The sequence below is a fragment of the Cavia porcellus genome, unplaced genomic scaffold (genome assembly GCF_034190915.1).
Source record: "Cavia porcellus strain 051 isolate PalLab524CR breed Dunkin Hartley unplaced genomic scaffold, mCavPor4.1 scaffold_5, whole genome shotgun sequence".
NCBI lineage: Eukaryota > Metazoa > Chordata > Mammalia > Rodentia > Caviidae > Cavia > Cavia porcellus.
Window position 1 is genome coordinate 2,078,106 of NW_026947488.1, and position 19,191 is coordinate 2,097,296.

Here is a 19,191-nt window from a genome sequence, read left to right on the forward strand (position 1 = left end):
GAGACAAGTGACATGGTCTTTAGGGCTGCAGGACTAAAGTACTCAGCAGAGCTCTTAACTCTGACAATGAGCAGCCATATTTAATCAGAACGAACAAGGAGTTGAGCAGACAATGGAGGAGACCTGAACCGGAACTTGGGACCCCCTCAGAGCAACAGACATATGAGTTAAGGAAAACTATCCAGAAAGTCTCCAGGTGGCCTCAGCTGTGGCCTATCTTGCCCCCCGAGGTGTCTGCTCATTCTCAGTTCAACCATGCCCAGGCCACACCACAGCCCTGCACGTGTACTCAGCCTCAACTATGGTTTCCAGCAGCTAATGGAACCTGAGACCCAGTCCACTGATGTGGTGCTCCTGAGTCCCCTGACATTAGAGTCCAAAAGGTGTAGTTCTTCCACCGCTGGAAATGCACGCCCTGGGGAACCCACCTCACACTCCAGCCGAGCCCCACACTCTGTCTCACAGAGGCTGTCCACCTTCCCTTCTAGGCCTAGCGAGGCCAGAGGCCAATGTGGAAGTGGCGGGCAGGGATGGAGAGCACTAGTAGCCGAAGGTGCCGAGAGGGGAACGTGCCCCCCCCCCCCGGGTGGCTGCGTGCGGGCACGTGCGGGATTGCTGGCCGCCGCGTGCTCTCCTCGGCCACCTTCATCCTGACCACACTGAGATCCCCCTTTAATGATAAGTGACCCGGGAGCTGAGTGCGAAGCGCAGGATCTGCGGAACGAAGTGCCCGACTCAAACCCTGCGCTTCGGACCTGGCTGGTATGGCGGGCAGCAGCCTTTGCCCCGGACCCTTGGGCTCCCTTCCGCAGGGAAGGGAGTCTGGCGGGACCGTACGGCTCCGCGGGAGCCGACCCTGTGCAAACCCAAGGGAAGCGGGGCGGAAGACAGAGGAAACTCGGCCCCTCCCGACTGAATGGGGAACTGCAGCGGCGCCCGGCCCACGCCCACGCCTATAATGCGCACTCGCCGCGGCCAGACCAGGAAACAGGCAGCCGGCGCCTCACGACCACAGACACCGAAGCAGAGACTCGAACACCGGTACCGCCGGCGCTGGCAGTCGCCGCTCCCCGAGGAAGCGCCTAAAATAGCTCTAGGACCCAGGGGAGCGCCGTGGTACGTAGCCCGCGGCGGCGCCGCGCCAGCCAATGGGCGGTCCCGAGGGCGATATATTTGCATGTGGGCGAGCCGCAGCCAATGGGCCGGCGCGAGAGCGACGTATTTGCATGTGGGCGCGGCGCGGCCAATGGCAGGCAGCGCGGCGGCGCGGCGCGGCGGCGCACTCGAGCATGGCCGCGGCCGCGGCGGGAGGAGCGCCGGGTCCGACTCCCGGCCCCGCCAGGCCGGCGCCCGCCGCCCGCAACCCGCCCGCCGCTTCGCGGAGGCGCGGGGACTCGCGGCGCCGCCAAGCCGCTCTCTTCTTCCTCAATAACATCTCCTTGGATGGCCGACCCCCGAGCCTGGGGCCCGGCGGCGAGAAGCCACTGCCGCCACCGCCGCCGCCGCCCGCCGAGGCCCGCGAGCCGCCCGCCCCGCCGCCGATGCCCCCCGCCGGCCTCCCAGGGCTGTGCGCCCGGCCCGCGCCCCCGGGCCTGCTCAGCCCCACGGCGCCAGCCGGCCTCGTCCTGGACGGCCAGCGCCAGAGGTGAGTGCGGCTGGGGCGGGGTCGGGATCCCGCAGCTCCAGCGGGGACGCAGGTGCGGGGTGACTCGGGCTCCTGCAGCCCCAGACGCAGGGGTCGGGCGGCTGGAGCCCAGCAGCGCGGGGCGCAGGAGCCAACCCAGGACACAGCTGTCAGGGTGACCTCGGGCATACTTAACCTTCGTGACTCAGGGGTTGGGATGGTCGGGACTGTGGTTCCAGAATGCAGGGATCAAAGTTGGGGTGTTCTGTGGCCCACCAGCCTGAGACACATGGGCTGGGGTGTCTGGGGCCAGTAGTGTGAAAAGGGAACAGAAATTGGGATAACCTGTGCTCTTGTCAGCCCCTAGACATGGCAGTCACTGCCCCTTTAATGCTGTCAGCTCGTGAATGTGAGGGTCAGGGTTTTCTTCACCTTGGTAATCCCTGAATTTGGGTTTCAAGGTCCCCTCAGCCCTGTTGGCCTCCAGATCCAGGATCCTGTTGGCTCTGGACACACCCCCTCCCCCACCTGCTCTGTGGGTGCCCTCCAAGGACTCTGACCTCTCTTTCTGCCCCCTGCACATCTGCCTTCCCATGACTCAGCCTGCAAACCCAGCCCTCACACTGCTCATCCATCCTCAGCCCAGCCAGACCTCACTTCCATGGACCTAGAGCTGCCAGGCTCTGCCCCCACCACCTGAGTGCAGCATCCCTGGGCCTGCCTGACCTCAAGTGGGGTCTGCACTACTCCCCTACCCCAGTTGCATTTCTTGGAGACCCCCGCCCAGCTCAGGGCTGCCGTTAGAGGCTGTCCTCCTGGCTCATACCCAGTGTCCTTACAGAGAGTGACCCTGCTTCTAGGTCCCCTCCTGTGCCCTGCTGCCCCTTCCTGAGGAGTGGCTGCAGGCACCAGGCCTGGTTGTATGGAGCCCCCATGCTAGTCTGCCCTTGGCTGTGCTGTGCACAGGGGCGCCAGGGAGGGGCTCAGGTGTCAGCCTTTTCATACCATACTTGGGAGTCCTGGAACCGGCCTACGGGCTACTTGTATTGAAGGGGTTCCTCTAAGGTCTGGCTGGGGACCCCTCCAGCACATTCTAGAGGGTCTGAGGAAGTCGCCATCTCAGCTGGAAGGTGGGAGTATTCCGACTTGTGGCCAGGCTGAGAGGGAGTCTGACTGCCTGAGTTTTCTACAAGATGTTTTCCTCTGACTAGCCCAGCTGCTACTACAGGGAAAGTCAGTGGCCACCTGGGGCCCAGGGATCAGTGTCCCCTGAATGCAGCAGCTAGACACCAAGCACTTGGCATGCCCAGCCGGTTTTTTAAGAGCAGGGACAGGGAGCTGCTGAGCAGCTCTTCAGAGACTGCAGCAAGTGGCCAGCGCGACTCCAGAGGGAGGTGTGAGGACCTGAGACACACCTGCAGCTGGGTGCAGGCTTCCCCCTCACACGGTGTGAGTGCTGGGGACCAGGTTTTAGGCTCCATTTCAGCAAGGAGCTCAGGCCTCCCACAGGAGCCAGGCCCTATGAACAAAGACTATGGCCTGCCCTGCGGCCTCCAGGGTGGGGCGAGTTGAGGGAGTGGACACAGGCGAGCGAGGGAAGTACTGTCACTCCAGAGCTGCCCTGACTGGCAAACTGGTCACCCTGTGTGAGCCCTGCCTGCTGTCCCATGCGTCTCGCCGCCCTGGGCTGTTGGGAAGAGCGGATGTGCCCTGCCCTGGGGGAGGCGTGAGTGGTGCCCTTAGTCTTCATGCTGCAGCCAACCCAGACCCGTGTGTCGTCCATCCCCCCCACCGCTCATCTTGGTCCTCCAGGGGACTGTCTCCTGCCCTCTCCCTCCTGGGCCTGCCCCTTTGTGTTCCCATGCAGCGGTCCTTCCTGCCTCCCCGTGGCTGCAGCTTGTGGAAGTCACCCCTCCTGGGACTATGCTGCCTGGTTCGTGGCACTGCTCTGGTTTCACAGAGTCCCTGCCCCTGCCGCAATGGGCAGCAGGCTCCAAGGATGGGGAGCAGGTGCCCACCAGCCTGAGGCATTGGGAGTCTGGCGCTGATAGTCCATCCTCTCTGTGCTCCCAGGCCGATCACTAAAGCAAGAGAGGGGTTTCCCTGCTAAATGGAGCTTCTGGCTCTTGGCTTTAGCATTCCAGGCCCTAGGAAATAAGGAGCCTCTTAAGTCCTGGGGGGTAGCCCCAAGGCATATGTCCTGGGCGCAGTGGTCCAGCCCAGCTCAGGGAACACTCCTGGTTCAGACCCTGGCTCAGCTGTCCAGTGCCTCTGTGACCTTCAGTAGCCGACAGGCCTCACTCAGCCACAGTCTTCTTCTCTGGGGTGGGTTCACGGGAAGCTCCAAAGCCCTAAGGTCAAGTGATTCCAGGGGCTCAGCAGGGTGCAGGATAGTGACAGAGATGCAAGCCAGGCCACGAGGGAACAGGGAGCAGTCACATCGCAGTCAGGGTGGAGTTTGAATTGACATGTAGGACTTTCAGCAAAGCCAGTGAGAGAATCACTGAATCCTGTTTTCTTCATAGAGCTGTTTGTTTTCATGTAACATTGTGATGAATGCCCAAAAGCAAGCTGGAGCTCTGGGCTCCCCAGGCTGTTTGAAGCAGGAGTTCTGAGGCCGAGCCTGTCAGACAGCGTTTCCCGCTGCATCCTTTGTGCCATTGTCTTGTGCTGGAGTCCCAGGGCCACCGCAACAAAGGACCACAAACCAGGCAGTGCACAGCGGCCAGTTTGCTCTCCTCCAGTTCTCAAGGACAAAAGCCCCCTGTCAGGTGCAGGGAGAACCACCTTCTGGGGCAGGGTCCTTCCCGCCGTTTCCAGGTCTCGGTAGCTCAGGCATCCCTTGGCTTATGGCTGTGCTGCTCCGTTTGCTGCCCATCTGCACGTACCATTCCCTGGTGTCTGTCTCACAGCCTCTTCCTATAGAAGGACTCTGTCATCGCCTTCATCTTAACTTGATTGCATTGGTAGAGCTGTTTCCAGCTGAGGCCCCTCCAGGATTCAGACTTCCATGTCTTGGGTGGAGCCTGGTTCAGCACAGCGGCCCTGCTCAACCATCCAGCACTAATTGAGGGAAGGAGACAGCGCTGCAGGCCAGGGGTTCTCTGCGCTGCACAGCAAATGCAGCCCAGCGCGAAGCTGGTACAGTGTGAGGCAAGGGTGTTGCTGTGCTGGTGGGGAGCAGACCCCCCCAGAGGAGCCCCACGATGGCACTATAGGGACACACTGCCCTCAGCAGATCCTGCTGAGCAGTCAGGGGTTGCCAGGTTCACCCAATTTCAGGCCAGCATCTGCCAGTCTGTTTGCTGCCTGGATTGGGAGTATCCTGCGCTCCAGCTGGGAAACAGCTGGGAATGGTTATCTGAGGCTGGCTCCCAGAGACACATGGCCCTGTAGTGACCCAGAGGCCCAGCTGTGAGCAGGACCTGGCCACCAGGCCCCTTCCAGCCCCAGGATCACCTTGGGTCCTCACACTGTGTGAATCATCCCTGTGGGAGTGAAGGACTGGGGAGACAGGTCCCCAAGACCAGGGTCTCCGGTGTGCCAGGCACAGCACTTAGACCAGGAGATGGAACGGGGAGGCCAGACAGGACCGCTGTCCATGCTCCTGCCAGTGCTTTGAGCATGCTGGCTGCCAGCCAGACACATGTAGTCCTGTGATAGAGGAGCCACCCGCCCCCACCAGTGTCGCAACACCTTCCTGCCGTTGGCCGCTCCCAGCCCAAGTCCAGCTCAAGCCTGCACAGCCCCTTCTTTTTCTGTCTGGGTTCTTAATGGTGACATGGTCTTCAGCCTCGGAGAGGAGCCTGCCTCTGCCTGCTGGTGTCCGTAGTTAGAAGGTGAACAGCCTAGAGAGTTAGCAAACTGAGGCGCACGGTCATGCCCGGCCCGTGAGCACTTGGGTGAGGTGTTAAAGCTCAGCCACTGCTACTAAGGGGTGGTTGGGGAGACGGTCCTAGGTCATGGGGTCTTGTGGCAGCCACCTGTCACCCCAGCCCCAACCGTGACCTCCCAAAACTCAGGTACAAGTAACCTGGGGCCTGCGGCCATGGCGAAGAAAGCTGGAGCCAATCCCTCCTGTGCCCCAACTGTACCATGCACAGGTGTCCTGGACTCAGTAGAATTCACCTCATCAAACACCTATCGGAGAGGGCTGCGCGCTGGCCGCGGTAGCACAAAGGCCAGACTCTTCCTTGGGTTTGCTCGTAGCGATTGTCAGTTGTGGTTTGAGATTCACACCATATGGCAGGGTATGCGGAACGGAGTGTGCAGCCCCACGGGGCAGCCACCACCCCCAGAAGACACCCCAGAAGGCTCCTCCTGCCCTCTGTGGCCCCCTACATCTGCTGCTTCCTGCCCGCCTTGTGTGTGGGAGCACTGACTGTGCGTCCACCTCCCGCTGTCCTCAGTGTGGCCAAGCCACAGACCCTGACCCGCTCCTGGCAGATGTGCGATGGTGGGTGAGTTGCTGAATGGCTTGGCACCCTGTTCCCCATCTACGAACAGAGTGCTGCTGCCTGCCTGCTGGAGCGCGTTTACAAATGAGATGTTTACGAGGAGGGGAGAGAGGGAAAATCACAAAGGAAAAGAGCTGCGAACCAACTGGGAACAGATTTTAAAAGCTGCCAAAAGGAATGAGTCGTTTCTGGAGTAACCAGAAAATAGCAGAAGGAGAAAGCCAGACAGCAGAGGCCAGCGCCTGCCCACAGCTCCTCCTCGGCAGCTAAGGGGCCCAGCTTCCGCTGCCACCACTGAGGGCCCACAAATGAGGTCCCAGGTGTGCCAGAGCCACCTAGGCATCACCAGCGTGATGACCCTGGAGACTGAGCCCTGAGAGCGCCACGGGGCAAAGCCAGAGAATAGCAACAGAACACCAACTCCTCCACCATAAGTCCCCTCTGGAGCGGCTTTGTTCCCTACTGGAAGCCCCTGCATTCAGCCACCTGCCCCCGCCACCTGCTCCTCTTGGCCTGCAGAGTCAGGAGCACTCGGCACCTCCTGGCCCAGTGTCTGCCATAGGCCTCCCCACCTCTGTGCGGGCCAGGACTCCTCCTGCACCCCTAGCTGGGGTGGGTAGGGAGGCACAGCGCCTAACCTGAGAAGTGAGAAGCTCCCTGCTGGGCTGTTATCTTTTAATCTTTTTTTTTTTTTTTTTTTTTTTTTTTGTCTTTTTCCTTTTTTTATCGGTACCAGGGATCGAACTCACGACTGCCTGCTTGCAAGGCAGGTGCCTATGCCGCTGAGCTAAATCCCCAGCCCTGGGCTGTTATCTTTTAAAAGACTGAGTTAGTAAGTAAAGTGGTTGTGGCTCCAGGTGCCAGCTTTGGAGCTGACCAGGACCTGAGCTCACATAGTTGTTGTTCCTGCTGGGTGGCACAGTGATACTGCAGCCTGGGGAGTGTGAGGCCTGCTCCCCAATAAATGCAGGCCTTGGGTAGTGTGTGGTGGGCTGGTCCTGCCCCGCCGGGGAGGCGGCCACATGGAGCTAGGCCCCGTAGACTGGTGGCACGCAGGGCCAGAGGGAGAAGCTGTCCTATCCCTGCCCAGGACCCAGGACCCACTGCACACCCTGTGACAGGGCTCCTGCCCACAGACTGCCCTTGTCTCAGAGCACACAGCAGAAGCTGCACAGGCAGAGTGACCTCCACCTGCTGGGCAGTTGTCAGTGGACGAGTCTCCTGGACCAACTCCACTGTGTATGTACACTTTTCTTTTCTTTGTTTTTTTTCTTTTAGTACAAGAGATTGAACCCAACCAGGGCTTTAGCGCCGAGCTATATCCACAGCCCTTTTTAATTTCTGAGACAAGGTCTTGCTAAGTTACCCAGGCTGGGCTTGAACCTGCCATCCTGCCTCAGCTTCCCAGAGTGCTAGAGTTGTTAGTACCCCGGGCTGTACTGCTTGGTGGGGCCCAGAGCCATTCTGAAACCTGTGCAGACAACAGGCTGGCCCCGCTGGGTCAGGCCGCTGACCTGCAGCCCAGCCTTCCGCGTGGCATTCAGCCACCTGCCCCCGACACCTGCTCTCCACCCTGCGTTCTCCAGCCTGGGCTGCCCTGACAGTGCAGCCACCTGCACAACAGCATCTTCTCAGGCCTCTCCAGCCAGGAATCGAGGGCAGGGCGCAGGCAGCGCGGCTCCTTCAGGGCCCCTCCTGGGTGTGTGGCAGCCCTGCCCTGCATTCCCACAGCATCGTTGTGTCTGTGTCCTGATCTCCTCTTCCACAGGCTCCAGTCATGTCAGCCTGTGGTACCCCTGCAACTGAGCAAGCATCAGGGGGACCTGTTTTCTCCTGGTAGCTGCACAGGTGCCATTACCAAGGGCCGAGGGCCAGAGGCTCTTGCATGGCTGTCCCATCTCAAACCACTTGTCCCTCTGTGAGTGGAGGGCTCACATTGTCCTCAAAGATGGCTCCAGTGGAACCTGCACTTGCTGCCCAGTGGGTGCCGTCAGCCACCTGTGGCCAGTGGGCATGAGTGGCCACCAGCCAGGCACCAGGGACGCTGCTCAGGCTGGCTGGAGGCTCACTGATGGGGGAGCAGCCTGGCTCAGGGTATAGCAAGCGCCTTTGGAAGCAGAAGCAGAAAGATGGGGTTTGCAAGAGCTTCTAGAAGCACGGATGTGGACAGCTACTCACAGGCACAGCTGCAGGGCCTGAGGATGTGACAAGGAGCCCCCAAAGGGAGCGCAGCACTGCCTGTGCCCAACACCAAGACCAGCTGGATCTCTTCCTGTTCCTAGCATCCCTCTGCACACAGGTTGCCACAAGGCCTTGAAGAACAGTGCCCTTTGCCAAGGCCTCTGCCAAGTGCCTCATGCCAAGGACTCTGACACTCCATGACCCACACCAGTGCCACCACCTGTGCAAATCCTCACTGTCTCTGTTATCTGAATGGGGCGATTTTCCCGTTACGACATTGTTGCATGGTTGGTCTTTGACTATATGAGCTGCATTTTTGGAATCCTATGGGGGCCCCAGCATGAGCATCCATGCCTCTGGTACAAGGCACAGAGCAGTGCTTGGCCTGTGCAGCTGTGCAGACCATTTCTGAGCCAGGAAAGGAAACTCCAGTGTGGTCTCGCAGGGCAGCTGGCTGCTGTGCCCACTGGCAGTTACTCCTGTACCCATTCGGCAAAATGTGGCTCAAGTCTGTGCTATGGGAAATGCCCAGAAGACTCCCATGACCCCGGTGGGAGGGCAGTGGCTCGTGCTTATTACAGGGTTCTTCTGGAGAGGTCATAGCCATTCTCCTGGGCTGGACCTGGTTCCACTGGGGTTTAAGTGGCCTTGGCCCACAGTGCCACCCTGAATCTCCCCCAAAGAGCTGTCGGCAAGGGTGCAGGTGAACAGGGGTGTTTGCCTCGAGTTGCAGCACGGCCCAGGCTCCCCCTTGGGATCATGTTTAGAGGGCCGCCAGAGCTCCCACATGAGGATCAGGCTCTGCCTCCACTAGAGCCAGGATGTATTTGACACCGAAAGAAGTGAGGTGCTGGGTGAGGGAATGGGCTGGCACACGACCTGGGTGTGACCCAGTGTGTCAGCAGTGCTGGTGTCCGAGGAAAGATTACGGGTGATTAGACAGTGCTTAAATACTCAGTGTGCTAGCTTCCTAAAAATATGACCTGCTTGTCTAATAATGGAAAAACAAACTAAAAACCAAAGCCCCTGTGAGGCTGGGTGCTGGGCCAAGTGCCCAAGGGCGGTGGCACCTTGAGCCCTTGTGCCTAGCCTGGTGTTGCTTGGTTCAGGACTCTTCTCGTTTCTGTTCTTCCAGATGGGGCAGGAGGCGGAGGCAAGTGTTAACCTCAGAGCTGGCAGCCCCTCTCCTTGCCCACCTGTGGCCTTGACCTTGGTACCTCGGCCTCCAGGGGCTGCCTTTGTAGCTTTGTGAGGACCAGGGAGTCAGTAAATAGTAATGGGCACCATGGTGACCCTGGGACTAATAACCCAGGTTTGTCACCCGACACAAAGATGTTTCCGTGTGAGGTTCTGCATCCTCAGGACTCAGAAGCTTGTCACCAACACACAGCACCGAAGCTGCCTTCCTGGAGCCTCCCTCATGTGACATAAACACCCAGTGTTGAGCACACAGCACCCACCCCACCCCTGCCCTGTGGAGGCCAAAGCTGTAGCAGAGGTGGACAGAAAGGACACCTGCTCCCACTGCTGACAGCACTGGCAGCAGGTCATAGGATGGCAGGCATTAGCAACCACCCCACCCCACTCCCCGAGGAGCAGCAGGTGAATAGAAGCCCCAAGTCCAGAAAGCCAGCCTCAGCGGGGCTGGGAAAGGAAGGTCCAGGCTCCGGAGCCTCCCCGTGAGGGTGCCGAGTGGGAGCCATGGCCTGCTGCGAAGAGGCTGCTGTGCTTGTTCTGGGCTGGCTGTGGGCCCCAGGGGCCTGCCCTGCCACAAGGGCACAGGTGTGTCCACCACAGGCAGGGCCCTGTGGGACAGGCCTGTGAGATCCAGTGTGCAGCAGGTACCCCTCGGGTGTCAGAGAAGGTTGGCACAACTTACTCTTTTTTTTTTTTTTTTTGGTCTTTTTCTTTTTTTATCGGTACCAGGGACCGAACTCACGACTGCCTGCTTGCAAGGCAGGTGCTTATGCCGCTGAGCTAAATCCCCAGCCCCGCACAACTTACTCTTAAGGAGTCCACTCTGCAGGGCCCTCATGCCCAGCACGGGCTGTGGCGGCTGCTGCTCTGAGCCCCGAAGCTGAGCAGTAAGCCCGGCCCTGCACGGTGAGGTGCCGCCTTGGTGGGAGTCCTGACACCATCTGTGCTGAAAGCCATTGCATCTTCCTTGCAGGAGGCGGGTCACGTCGCAGCGCTGCTCCCTCGAGTTCCTAGAAGACACCATGGGCTGTGCCTCGGTGCAGAGGTACGCACCCTGCCCTCCCTGCCCTGGGGCAGCCACTGACCCTAGAGGATTCCTGGAAAGCAACCTGCTTTTCTACCTTGCAGAACCAAACATGCATCTGGGTCACCCAGACACAAAGGCCTGAAGAAGACCCACTTCATCAAGAACATGAGGCAGTATGACACAAGGAACAGCAGGTAACCGTACCCCGGCCCTGGCCCGGTCCTTGAGAGACCTGCCAATTGTCCGGGCTCCTCCCTCTGTGGTATTGAGAGGTGGACACCTGCCTTCCTGTGCTAACAGCCCCAGCAGGTCCCCGACGTGCCCTGCAAGCCCGGTGTTGTGCAGTGCCAGGGAAGGCCACCAGGTGGACACCAGCCAGTGGGAAAGAGTGAAAGGAAACCGAGACACACAGCGATGGGCTTAGCCCCGAGATGTGTCCAGGGGGGAAGAACACATGGCAGGCTAAGCTAAAAGCTGCCATCCAGCTGCACAGCTGCCAGGACACTGCTAGGCTGGCCCTGGGAGCTGCACATGGCCTGTCCCCTGCCTCCACACTGCCAACTACCATGTCACGGGCCCCAGAAAGTTCCTCTTCCCCCCAGAGCTCACCCCACCAGGCCCCCTCCAAGGTTGAGTGTAGGCTTGGACACTCCCTCTCCTGTGCTGTCAGCAGGGCCACCAGGGACCTTGCAGCAAGGGCCAGAGGCAGCCAAGCACTGGACCTGCAGGCCTGGCCAGGCAGAACTGCGTCCAGGGGGCAGGAGCCTCGGCTGTAGCTGCTTGCTCCTGTGGACCACATGCCACACACGGTGTCCCCCTGACTTCATGCTTCAGGCCCCACTTTTCCCAGGGTCACCGAGGCCTGGCTTTGAGCAGACCTCAGCCCCTCAGTCCTGTGCCCTCTGCCTTTGTAAATAGGCCTGGCCTTCCTGGGGCAGGCTCGTCCCAGCGTGAGCCCCCTGGTCAGTGTGTGCAGTGGGACCAGGGACACCCCACCTGTGGAGTACTTGTGCTCGTGCCCAGTGTAGCTCAAGGGCTGTCATCAGACCTGCCCCCAACAGCCGCTCTGGCTTCCTGGGTCCAAGAGTTCCTCGGACTGACGGGGAGATTTCCCAGAGCGCTGGAAACAACGCCACCCTCCCCTGCCCGCCCTCACAGGATCGTGCTCATCTGCGCCAAGCGGTCCTTGTGTGCAGCCTTCTCAGTCCTGCCCTATGGAGAAGGCCTGCGGATCAGGTGAGTGTCCACACCTGAGCAAGGTCCAAGCACTGGCTCTGCTGGGCCCAGCATAAGAGGTGCTGCCCACCCACTGAGGTGACGCGAGGGCCGTGCATCAGCTGCCAGCAGAGCTCAGGAGCTCCACCTCTTCCTGTCCTGCTCTCTGGAGAGCTGTGGTTCGTGCCCAGCCTGTCTCTTGATTGGCTGCCTGGGATGTTCCTGTCGTCTTACAGACGTAGCCAAGCCTCTCTGTGTCCAGGCCAGGCAGGTGTGCCATGAGCATAATTTAGGAAACAAGATGGCTTTGGGGGCAGAACAGCATCGTGCAGGACCCTGGCATGTGCCTGGGGAAGCAGCCAGCTCTCAGGGCCCAAGCTGAGCTGCCAGGGGTGTGCCTGCAAGGGAGGGGTTATACGAACCCAGAAACCAAGCTTGGGCAAGGGAAGGTAAGTGCCAAGTGACCCAGTGCTGCCAGCCCCCAGGTTTGGGCAGGTCATGTCCATGATGGGCTGGAGTGAGAAGGTGGCCTTACAGCAGAAGCCCCGACACACACCTCTGGGTCATGGCTCAAGAGAGGCCGTGCAGGCAGGCGCCTCAGTGCAGAAAGATGGGGACTGTGCTGCTAGAGCTGAGCAAGGCCAGCAGTGGGCAGAAGGGCCAGCCCGTTCTCCTGTGCATTGCAGGGATCTCCGGGTGGACAGTCAGAAGCAGAGGCATCCGTCTGGCGGCGTGTCTGTTTCTTCCGAGATGGTCTTTGAACTGGAAGGCGTTGAATTGGGAGCAGATGGAAAGGTGAGAACCCCACGGCCACCAGGCAGCCAGCATCCTCAGGGCCAGTGCACAGGGACATGGAAGGCACCTTTCACATGAATCTGAAACACAGGCCAGCACATGCCCTTGCTGCCAGCCCTGAGATATCACCGGGGTGGGAGCCACACGGGGCATAGCAGGTGTATGTGCCCCCACCCAGGCTGGTACGCTGCAGCAAAGGATTCCTTGGGCAGAGAAAGACCCAGGTGGAGGGTGGGAAGCTCGTGCTCCAGGATGCTGTGACGTGTAAAACGCCAACCCCAAGGGAGTGGCGTGGTACTCACAGCTCCTCCCAGCTGTGGCTCCCTCTCGGAAGGGCAGGCATACACGCCCACCTGGCCTTCCTGTAGTGTAGCCCAGAGAAGCAGGACTGAGCCCCCGAACGTAATTGCGTCTCCAGGTTGTCTCCTATGCAAAGTTCCTGTACCCTACCAATGCTCTGGTGGCACACAAGAGTGACAGCCACAGCCTGCTGCCCCAACCTCGGCCCAGCATCCCCCGGACTCTGCCAGGGTCAAGACACAAACCTGCCACCGCCAAGGCAACACCAGCTGGCACAGAACTAGGTAGGCACACGCCTTCCCCATGGCATAAACTTGTGTGGCCTGTAGGCCTTTGCCATGGCACAGGGGAGGTAGCAAGACTGGCCAGGCCAGGCCAGCAATGGGGCACCCGCACCAGTAAGCTACATTCACACCCAAAGTCCTGTTGCGTGCCCTGGCTAGGGCGCAGGGTCAGTGGCAGCCTATCGAGAAACAGCTCCAGGTAGCGCACAGCACTGGCCTCTGCAGAGCCAGGCACTTGCCCACTGGGCCCTTGGGCAGGTGGCCACAGCAGTCCCTCTCCCCCAGACTTCAGCAGTTTTGCTGGTTCTGAGGGAAATTCTAATGGGTCAGGAGCCACCTCTTCTTACAGGGAGCGATGGGGGAGACATGCTGGAGTACAACCCCAACCTTCTGGACGACCCACAGTGGCCCTGTGGGAAACACAAGCGCGTCCTCATCTTTGCTTCCTACATGGTAAGGGCCTGCTGCCACAGCATGAGGAACTCCAGGACCACCAGCCACAGGGTCCCTTGCCCCGCTGTAGAACACCAACGGGGGGGAGGGGCGCTAGGCCCACAGACACAGGCAATGTGTGGGGCAGTCCAGAAGCCACCACCTGGCACCATCCTGGGTACCTGGCATCGGGCACCTCCCTGAGACCCGCACGCTCACGTGTGCAAACCCAGGTCCCATGGAACCCATCCTCGAGCTGGGCTCACCCCTCCCTGCTGCTTGTATTATAGACCACAGTGATAGAGTACGTGAAGCCCTCAGACCTGAAGAAGGACATGAATGAGACCTTCAGAGAGAAGTTTCCACACATCAAACTGACGCTGAGCAAAATCAGGAGGTAAGGAAGGGCCAGCGGGTGCCCCAGCCTGACTGCTTCCCTCTGTGCCTTGGCTCTGGGCTGTCCAGTGAAGGCCATGCATAGCCATGGGCAGCGACCACTGAGCTATGGCCACGGCCTCTGCCCCATGGACCCAGCCTCCATCCCACCTCCTACCACAGCCTGAAGCGGGAGATGCGGAACCTGTCCGAGGAGTGCAGCCTAGAGCCCGTGACCGTATCCATGGCCTACGTGTACTTCGAGAAGCTCGTGCTGCAGGGCAAGCTCAACAAACAGAACCGCAAGCTGTGCGCTGGCGCCTGCGTGCTCCTGGCTGCCAAAATCAGCAGCGACCTCCGCAAGAACGAAGTAAAGCAACTCATTGATGTGAGTGTGGGGTCCCCACGTGGCCCAGGCCTTCTCTGTGCCTGCACCCCAAGGAACAAGGCCACGCTGCAGGGAGGGCTGTCATCTGCCTGACTAGGGGCATCCCGTGCCCAAAGCCGCTGCCTTAGGTGGGGAACCCAGACAAGGGCTGAGCCCATTTAACCTCTCTCTCCTCCAATGCAGAAGCTGGAAGAAAGATTCCGATTCAATAGGCGCGATCTCATTGGGTTTGAGTTCACAGTCCTCGTGGCTTTGGAGCTGGCCTTATATCTTCCGGAGAACCAAGTGTTACCTCACTACAGACGCCTCACCCAGCAGTTCTAGGCGGGCCACCAGCTCGCAGGAAAGTGTGTTCCTTGGCCCGGGCACTGAGGCCACCAGCATCCACGCGCCCACCACGCCTTGCCCAAGACCCTTTTGTGTGTCTGAGCTTCGTGGCCAGTACACCTCATTTCCTCACTCTCCATTTCCTTGGAAGGGACATTGCTTTTGCTCCAAAGCCCGCCACACCTCCAAGAATACTTCTGAGTTCTCCTGGAGTTCTACATGAACGCAGTGGGGTTTGATTTTCACGTGCCCAAGACTGGCCTGGCACCAGGGCCTCTGGTGATGAATCCTGCATTCTGGCCGTCATCTTCCCTTCGCCTTACCTTTGCAAACCATCAGCTGCAGCACTAGCACTGCCGAGGTCTGGGTGTGCAGTCCTCGGGAGCCTGCTGAGGTTGCCCGGTCTCACATACTCAAGTGTCCATCTAGAGATTTCGTTTTCTGTATGTGGCAGAGTGGCCCTGGACCAGCAGTGTCTCCCAGCATCAGCGCCTGCTGGCTCTCTCCACTTGAGCAAAGCTTCAGAGCCTCCCACATCACCACTGGCTCTGGAGTCAGTTTAAGCTGCCAAGAACAGGATCCAGGTCTGTTCTTAGACTTGTTTTCAAGCATCATGTCACTGTGAAATCTTGTAATGCAATGTCGTATATACCCTGTAGGGCTCAGCAGAACCAGGCCAGCCTTTGCAAGCCCCATCCTCTGCCTTGACAGAATCCACTTGCCTGTGACCCTGGAACTTTAGGACAGCTGCTGACTCTTGGCTCTTGACTTTCTTAAGCAATACTGTGGCCAAGAAATGTACTCATAACCTGGGATTTGGCCCTGTGGGGTTCCTTTCCAGTGTGCCCAAGGCATGAACCAGGCAAGGTGTAGATCAGAAATTGAGCTGATACTGTAGGGATGGTTTGCCCTGGCTGATGAGGGATCACCACCAACTCACCAGACCAGGGACAGTGGGTCTTAGAGAAACTGGTCCAGCAGGGCCCATGGTGTGACCAGAAATCACACAAAGGCACATGACCAGCGTGCACTCCATGACACCCTCAGTCAGTGCCTTTTCCTCATCCAAAACTCAGCCTTGGGCAATTCAGCCAGCACCAGCCAGTTACCAGGTGACTGTCATTGCCCCTGCTGTGCAGCCTGGCAGCCACAGGCCACCTGGGCCATCGTCAGCATTTCCAAGTTCATCCAATGTTTCTGCAGTGGATCATGTGGCCATCTGCTGTCCCACCATAAGCACTGAGGAACCAAGGGATACTGCTGGTCTCCGAAATGGCCATTCTGCCGTCATCTGCTGGCAGCTATGCTAAGGGGAGAGGCGAAGCTTGCTGCTTGAAGGGCTCAGCTGCCTGCCTTTGGGCCTCTCCCTGCACACACCCTGATCCTCCAGGCCCCAACAGCAGTGAAGGCCAGAGTCCAGGAAGGCAAAGCTGTAGGCCAGGGGGAAACCAGCTGTCATTCTGTCATGGAGCCTCCCTCTCAGCACACCAAGGGTAACCTCCAAACTCGAGTGCACCTGAGACCTCACCCCCTGGTACTGGGCCTAAATGTAGGCAACACTCTGGCTGTGCTGCCACAATGGTGTCTCCGGGGCACTTGTTACAAACGTGGTAACGGACTGGCTGCTACACACTGCTCTGGTTTACAACCTACTCTGGGCCACATCCCCTCAGGACTTGCATGGACATTAGTATCCAAAAATGACTCAGAAACACAATGGTAACTTAACTTTGTGTTATTTATGTAGGGAGATTCAGTCATTTACCATACTGGCCGGTTTTAAGTCCTCGTGTATGTCCTTACATATAAGGCCAAGAGCTGCCACTGTGTGGTATCTGAGAGCTGCTACAAACAAAGCCAACACTTAAACCAAATGACAGACTGGTCCTGTCATCCTCTAGACCACGTCCAGAAGTCTCGAGCTGTGTGCAGGGTGTTCAGCTGGGCTGTGACCAGGCCAAACCAGACCTGGTATTGCTTCCTCAGCACCCAGCAGTTGTGAACATACGTGTGCAAAAATGAGTGTCTGACCTCAGAATGTTCAAGTTCTTTGTTACGGATTGTTTTCAAGTGAACTGAGTATTTGTCTGTTGAAGTAAAACTGTTTTTGCAAAATACCCCATAGTTTGTCTTTCAACAAAGCAGGTACCCTGCCCCTTCCACCAGTCACCCATGTAGGCAAGCGCCAGCCCTGCTCCCCAGCCCTAGGGACAGAATGAACCAATACAGGTGCTTTCTGACTGTTTATTTGTGATAGATTTTCCACATCCACAACTCTCGCCATTTAGAAGTTCCTACATGGAAAGAAAGGCAGCGTTAAATCATATCTCAGGAGGTGACCCAAGACCACATTGCCCAAGTGTAAACCCTCTTACTTTGAGACGATGCCATCAGCTTTGGCCAGTCGTAGAATGGAATCATCTGATTCACCCTGGGAAAGAAAAAAAAGCTAAGAACATTTCCACCATGGCTACTTGGGCTAGCAGGAGGTCAAAACCCTATATGCACCATCAAACTGGTGTTTCCACCCAAGAGAAAGAAATACAAATGGCAGTGAGCAGGCACCAGCAAGCTCCTAGTAACAGGCAAGGCCAATTTTCTGGGCCCCTGAGGACCCCTTTTCTACCACAGGAAAAAGCAGGCAGTTGGTAAACCTACTCCTGCCTACAATTATTCTGGCCTAAAGAATGAATCACCGGTACATGCTCAAATGCTCAGGTACAAAAGCACAGTAACCCCAGGCAGGGAGGGGCCACGCGGTAAACAAAGCACAAGGAAACACTCACCATCCTGCGAATGGCGCCGCAGATCGCGTAGGTTTTAAACTGGCCATTAAACCTGCCTGTGACCTTGTCAACCTATGAAAATACAGACAGCATGGCCATCCCCCTTTAGTCTAATCGGGCGCTTGGGAAATAAGGCACAAAGGCAGTCCGCGCCATTTCTGCGGGAACAGGGTGTCGGCTCACCTCGGCCACGTTCATCTGGATGGACGCGTGGTCCTTGGCGCCAATGATGCGGTTGCTGGCGGAGCTGCAGAGGAAGGGCGCATAGTGAGCGGGGAGGAGCAGCGGCCTGCTGGGCTGGGAAGGGACCGTGGGCCAAAGGACGGAGGGGGGTCACGGAGAAAGAGACAGGAAAGGCCCAGCTGCGGCGCCCTGGGCGAGGACACTCACCATTTCCGCGGCACGTACAAGTCCACGAACTCGCCGGCGTCGTTCTGCATACTGAGGCCCTGCCTAGGGAGTCAACGCACGGCGCCAGGAGTTCAGACCTGCCCTGCGTGCGTGACCCCAGCACGATGCCCCCTGCCCCCGCGCGCACGTTCGGAACCCCGCCTCGACAGATCCCGCACCTCTAGAACCCCGCCCGGGCCGGTCCCCGCCTAAAACCCACCCCGCGCTGCTCACCTACAGCCTCCACGACGCGCACGAGCAGAGAAAGGAAGTGGCTCTTCCCCAGAATGCGGTATCGAGAGCAGAGGCGGGGCCTCCACGAGCGCTTCCGGGTCACGCAGCCGTGGGGAGTCGGCCCAGTGGGCCGGCCAGGCAACTTCCGCTTCCGGGGTGGACAGCCTACGCCCCGCCCAGTCTTGCTGCGCTTGCGCCTGTCTCCTCGGTGCGGACCGCGCGCTATGTCGGATCTCAGCCCGTGACTGTCTCGTCAGACCGGGCACAGACGCCTCGCTGCGGGCCCCGGAGAGAGGCGCCGGCGGCCCTGAGGACAGCGGCGAAGGAAGGCGCCCAGCCGGCCGTGGGCGTTTGGGGGCGCCCTCTGGACAGCCGCGGTGGAGAGATCGCCGGCGGGGACGCGATGAGCGTGGTTCCGGCGACAAGAACAGGGAGAAGACGGCCAGTGGGGCCTCGGTCGGGTCCGCTCTGGGCGGAGCGCCTGGGCGTAGTCGGACGTGGAAGCCGAACCCTGGGGAAACCGAGGCCTGAACAGGGCAGGAGCGGGGCCCCGCCTAGAAGCAGACCCCGCAGCCTTGCCCTGCACGGTCTGCGCCTGTCCCCACCCCACCCGGCCGCGCTGAGAAGTGCTCCTGCAGGTTCCTTCCTGGGGAACACAGAAAATCCCGACTGCTGGTGACGTCCAGAGTTACTACCCCAAACGCGTGGAGCTCAGGCCGTCCCCAGGAGGAAAGCTCGAGATGGCACAAGTCCTTCCTCCCTGGTGCGCAGGCCGAGCCCCAGGAGTCTCAGGAAACCCCGACGCCGTCCTGTTCCTCAGGTTCCAGGCCCTCTCTCTGACCCAAGCTTGCCTCTGACTGAACGGTCAAGAACCCTCCCAAAACCAGGTTTGCCTTTCACTTGCCAAACTGCTTGTCATTAACAGTTGACAGTGAGCTGCGTGCCTGAGGTCATCTCCCCAGGGACGTGAGCTGCCCACTCAGCCACTGCACCCTGCGGGCACGCGAGACACAAACCTAAGTACCCGAGCCTGTGAGAGCTGAGACTCTTCCCACCAGCAGCCAGTGGGCAGTGTGTCTGTGGGCGCTGCCACTAGACCCCGCCCGCGCCAGAGGTGAGGGCGTTGATCTTGGTAATCTACAAACCTCGAGCCCCCAAACTCGAGTTTTAAAATGAGGC

The 19,191-nt window shown here is 59.2% G+C and overlaps 2 protein-coding genes across 2 annotated transcripts; one reads left to right on the forward strand and one right to left on the reverse strand.

The window, feature by feature from the left end:
* The first annotated feature begins 1,259 nt into the window (after window positions 1-1,259).
* On the forward strand, window positions 1,260-16,719 carry Cables2 (Cdk5 and Abl enzyme substrate 2). Its single transcript, XM_003462815.5, has 10 exons — window positions 1,260-1,645; window positions 10,433-10,504; window positions 10,588-10,680; window positions 11,645-11,722; window positions 12,388-12,496; window positions 12,915-13,080; window positions 13,430-13,533; window positions 13,803-13,909; window positions 14,071-14,275; window positions 14,459-16,719. Exons 1-10 carry the CDS (start codon window positions 1,290-1,292, stop codon window positions 14,597-14,599), a joined length of 1,431 nt encoding a protein of 476 aa, XP_003462863.1. The 5' UTR covers window positions 1,260-1,289; the 3' UTR covers window positions 14,600-16,719.
* Window positions 16,720-16,832: 113 nt separating this feature from the next.
* On the reverse strand, window positions 16,833-18,129 carry Rps21 (ribosomal protein S21). Its single transcript, XM_003462816.5, has 6 exons — window positions 18,013-18,129; window positions 17,779-17,841; window positions 17,572-17,635; window positions 17,389-17,460; window positions 16,978-17,033; window positions 16,833-16,896 (listed from the first exon to the last, which is right to left on the reverse strand). Exons 2-6 carry the CDS (start codon window positions 17,826-17,828, stop codon window positions 16,887-16,889), a joined length of 252 nt encoding a protein of 83 aa, XP_003462864.1. The 5' UTR covers window positions 17,829-17,841; window positions 18,013-18,129; the 3' UTR covers window positions 16,833-16,886.
* Window positions 18,130-19,191: the final 1,062 nt, after the last annotated feature.

Excerpts from the sequence above, each read along its gene's own strand:
- Cables2 (XM_003462815.5), top strand. The coding sequence starts at position 1,290 with ATGGCCGCGGCCGCGGCGGGAGGAGCGCCGGGTCCGACTCCCGGCCCC. Across the intron at positions 13,910-14,070 it reads ACGCTGAGCAAAATCAGGAG|CCTGAAGCGGGAGATGCGGA; the intron begins GTAAGGAAGGGC and ends CTCCTACCACAG. Across the intron at positions 14,276-14,458 it reads AAGTAAAGCAACTCATTGAT|AAGCTGGAAGAAAGATTCCG; the intron begins GTGAGTGTGGGG and ends CCTCCAATGCAG.
- Rps21 (XM_003462816.5), bottom strand. The coding sequence starts at position 17,828 with ATGCAGAACGACGCCGGCGAGTTCGTGGACTTGTACGTGCCGCGGAAA. Across the intron at positions 17,636-17,778 it reads TTGTACGTGCCGCGGAAATG|CTCCGCCAGCAACCGCATCA; the intron begins GTGAGTGTCCTC and ends CTTCCTCTGCAG. Across the intron at positions 17,461-17,571 it reads TCCAGATGAACGTGGCCGAG|GTTGACAAGGTCACAGGCAG; the intron begins GTGAGCCGACAC and ends GTATTTTCATAG.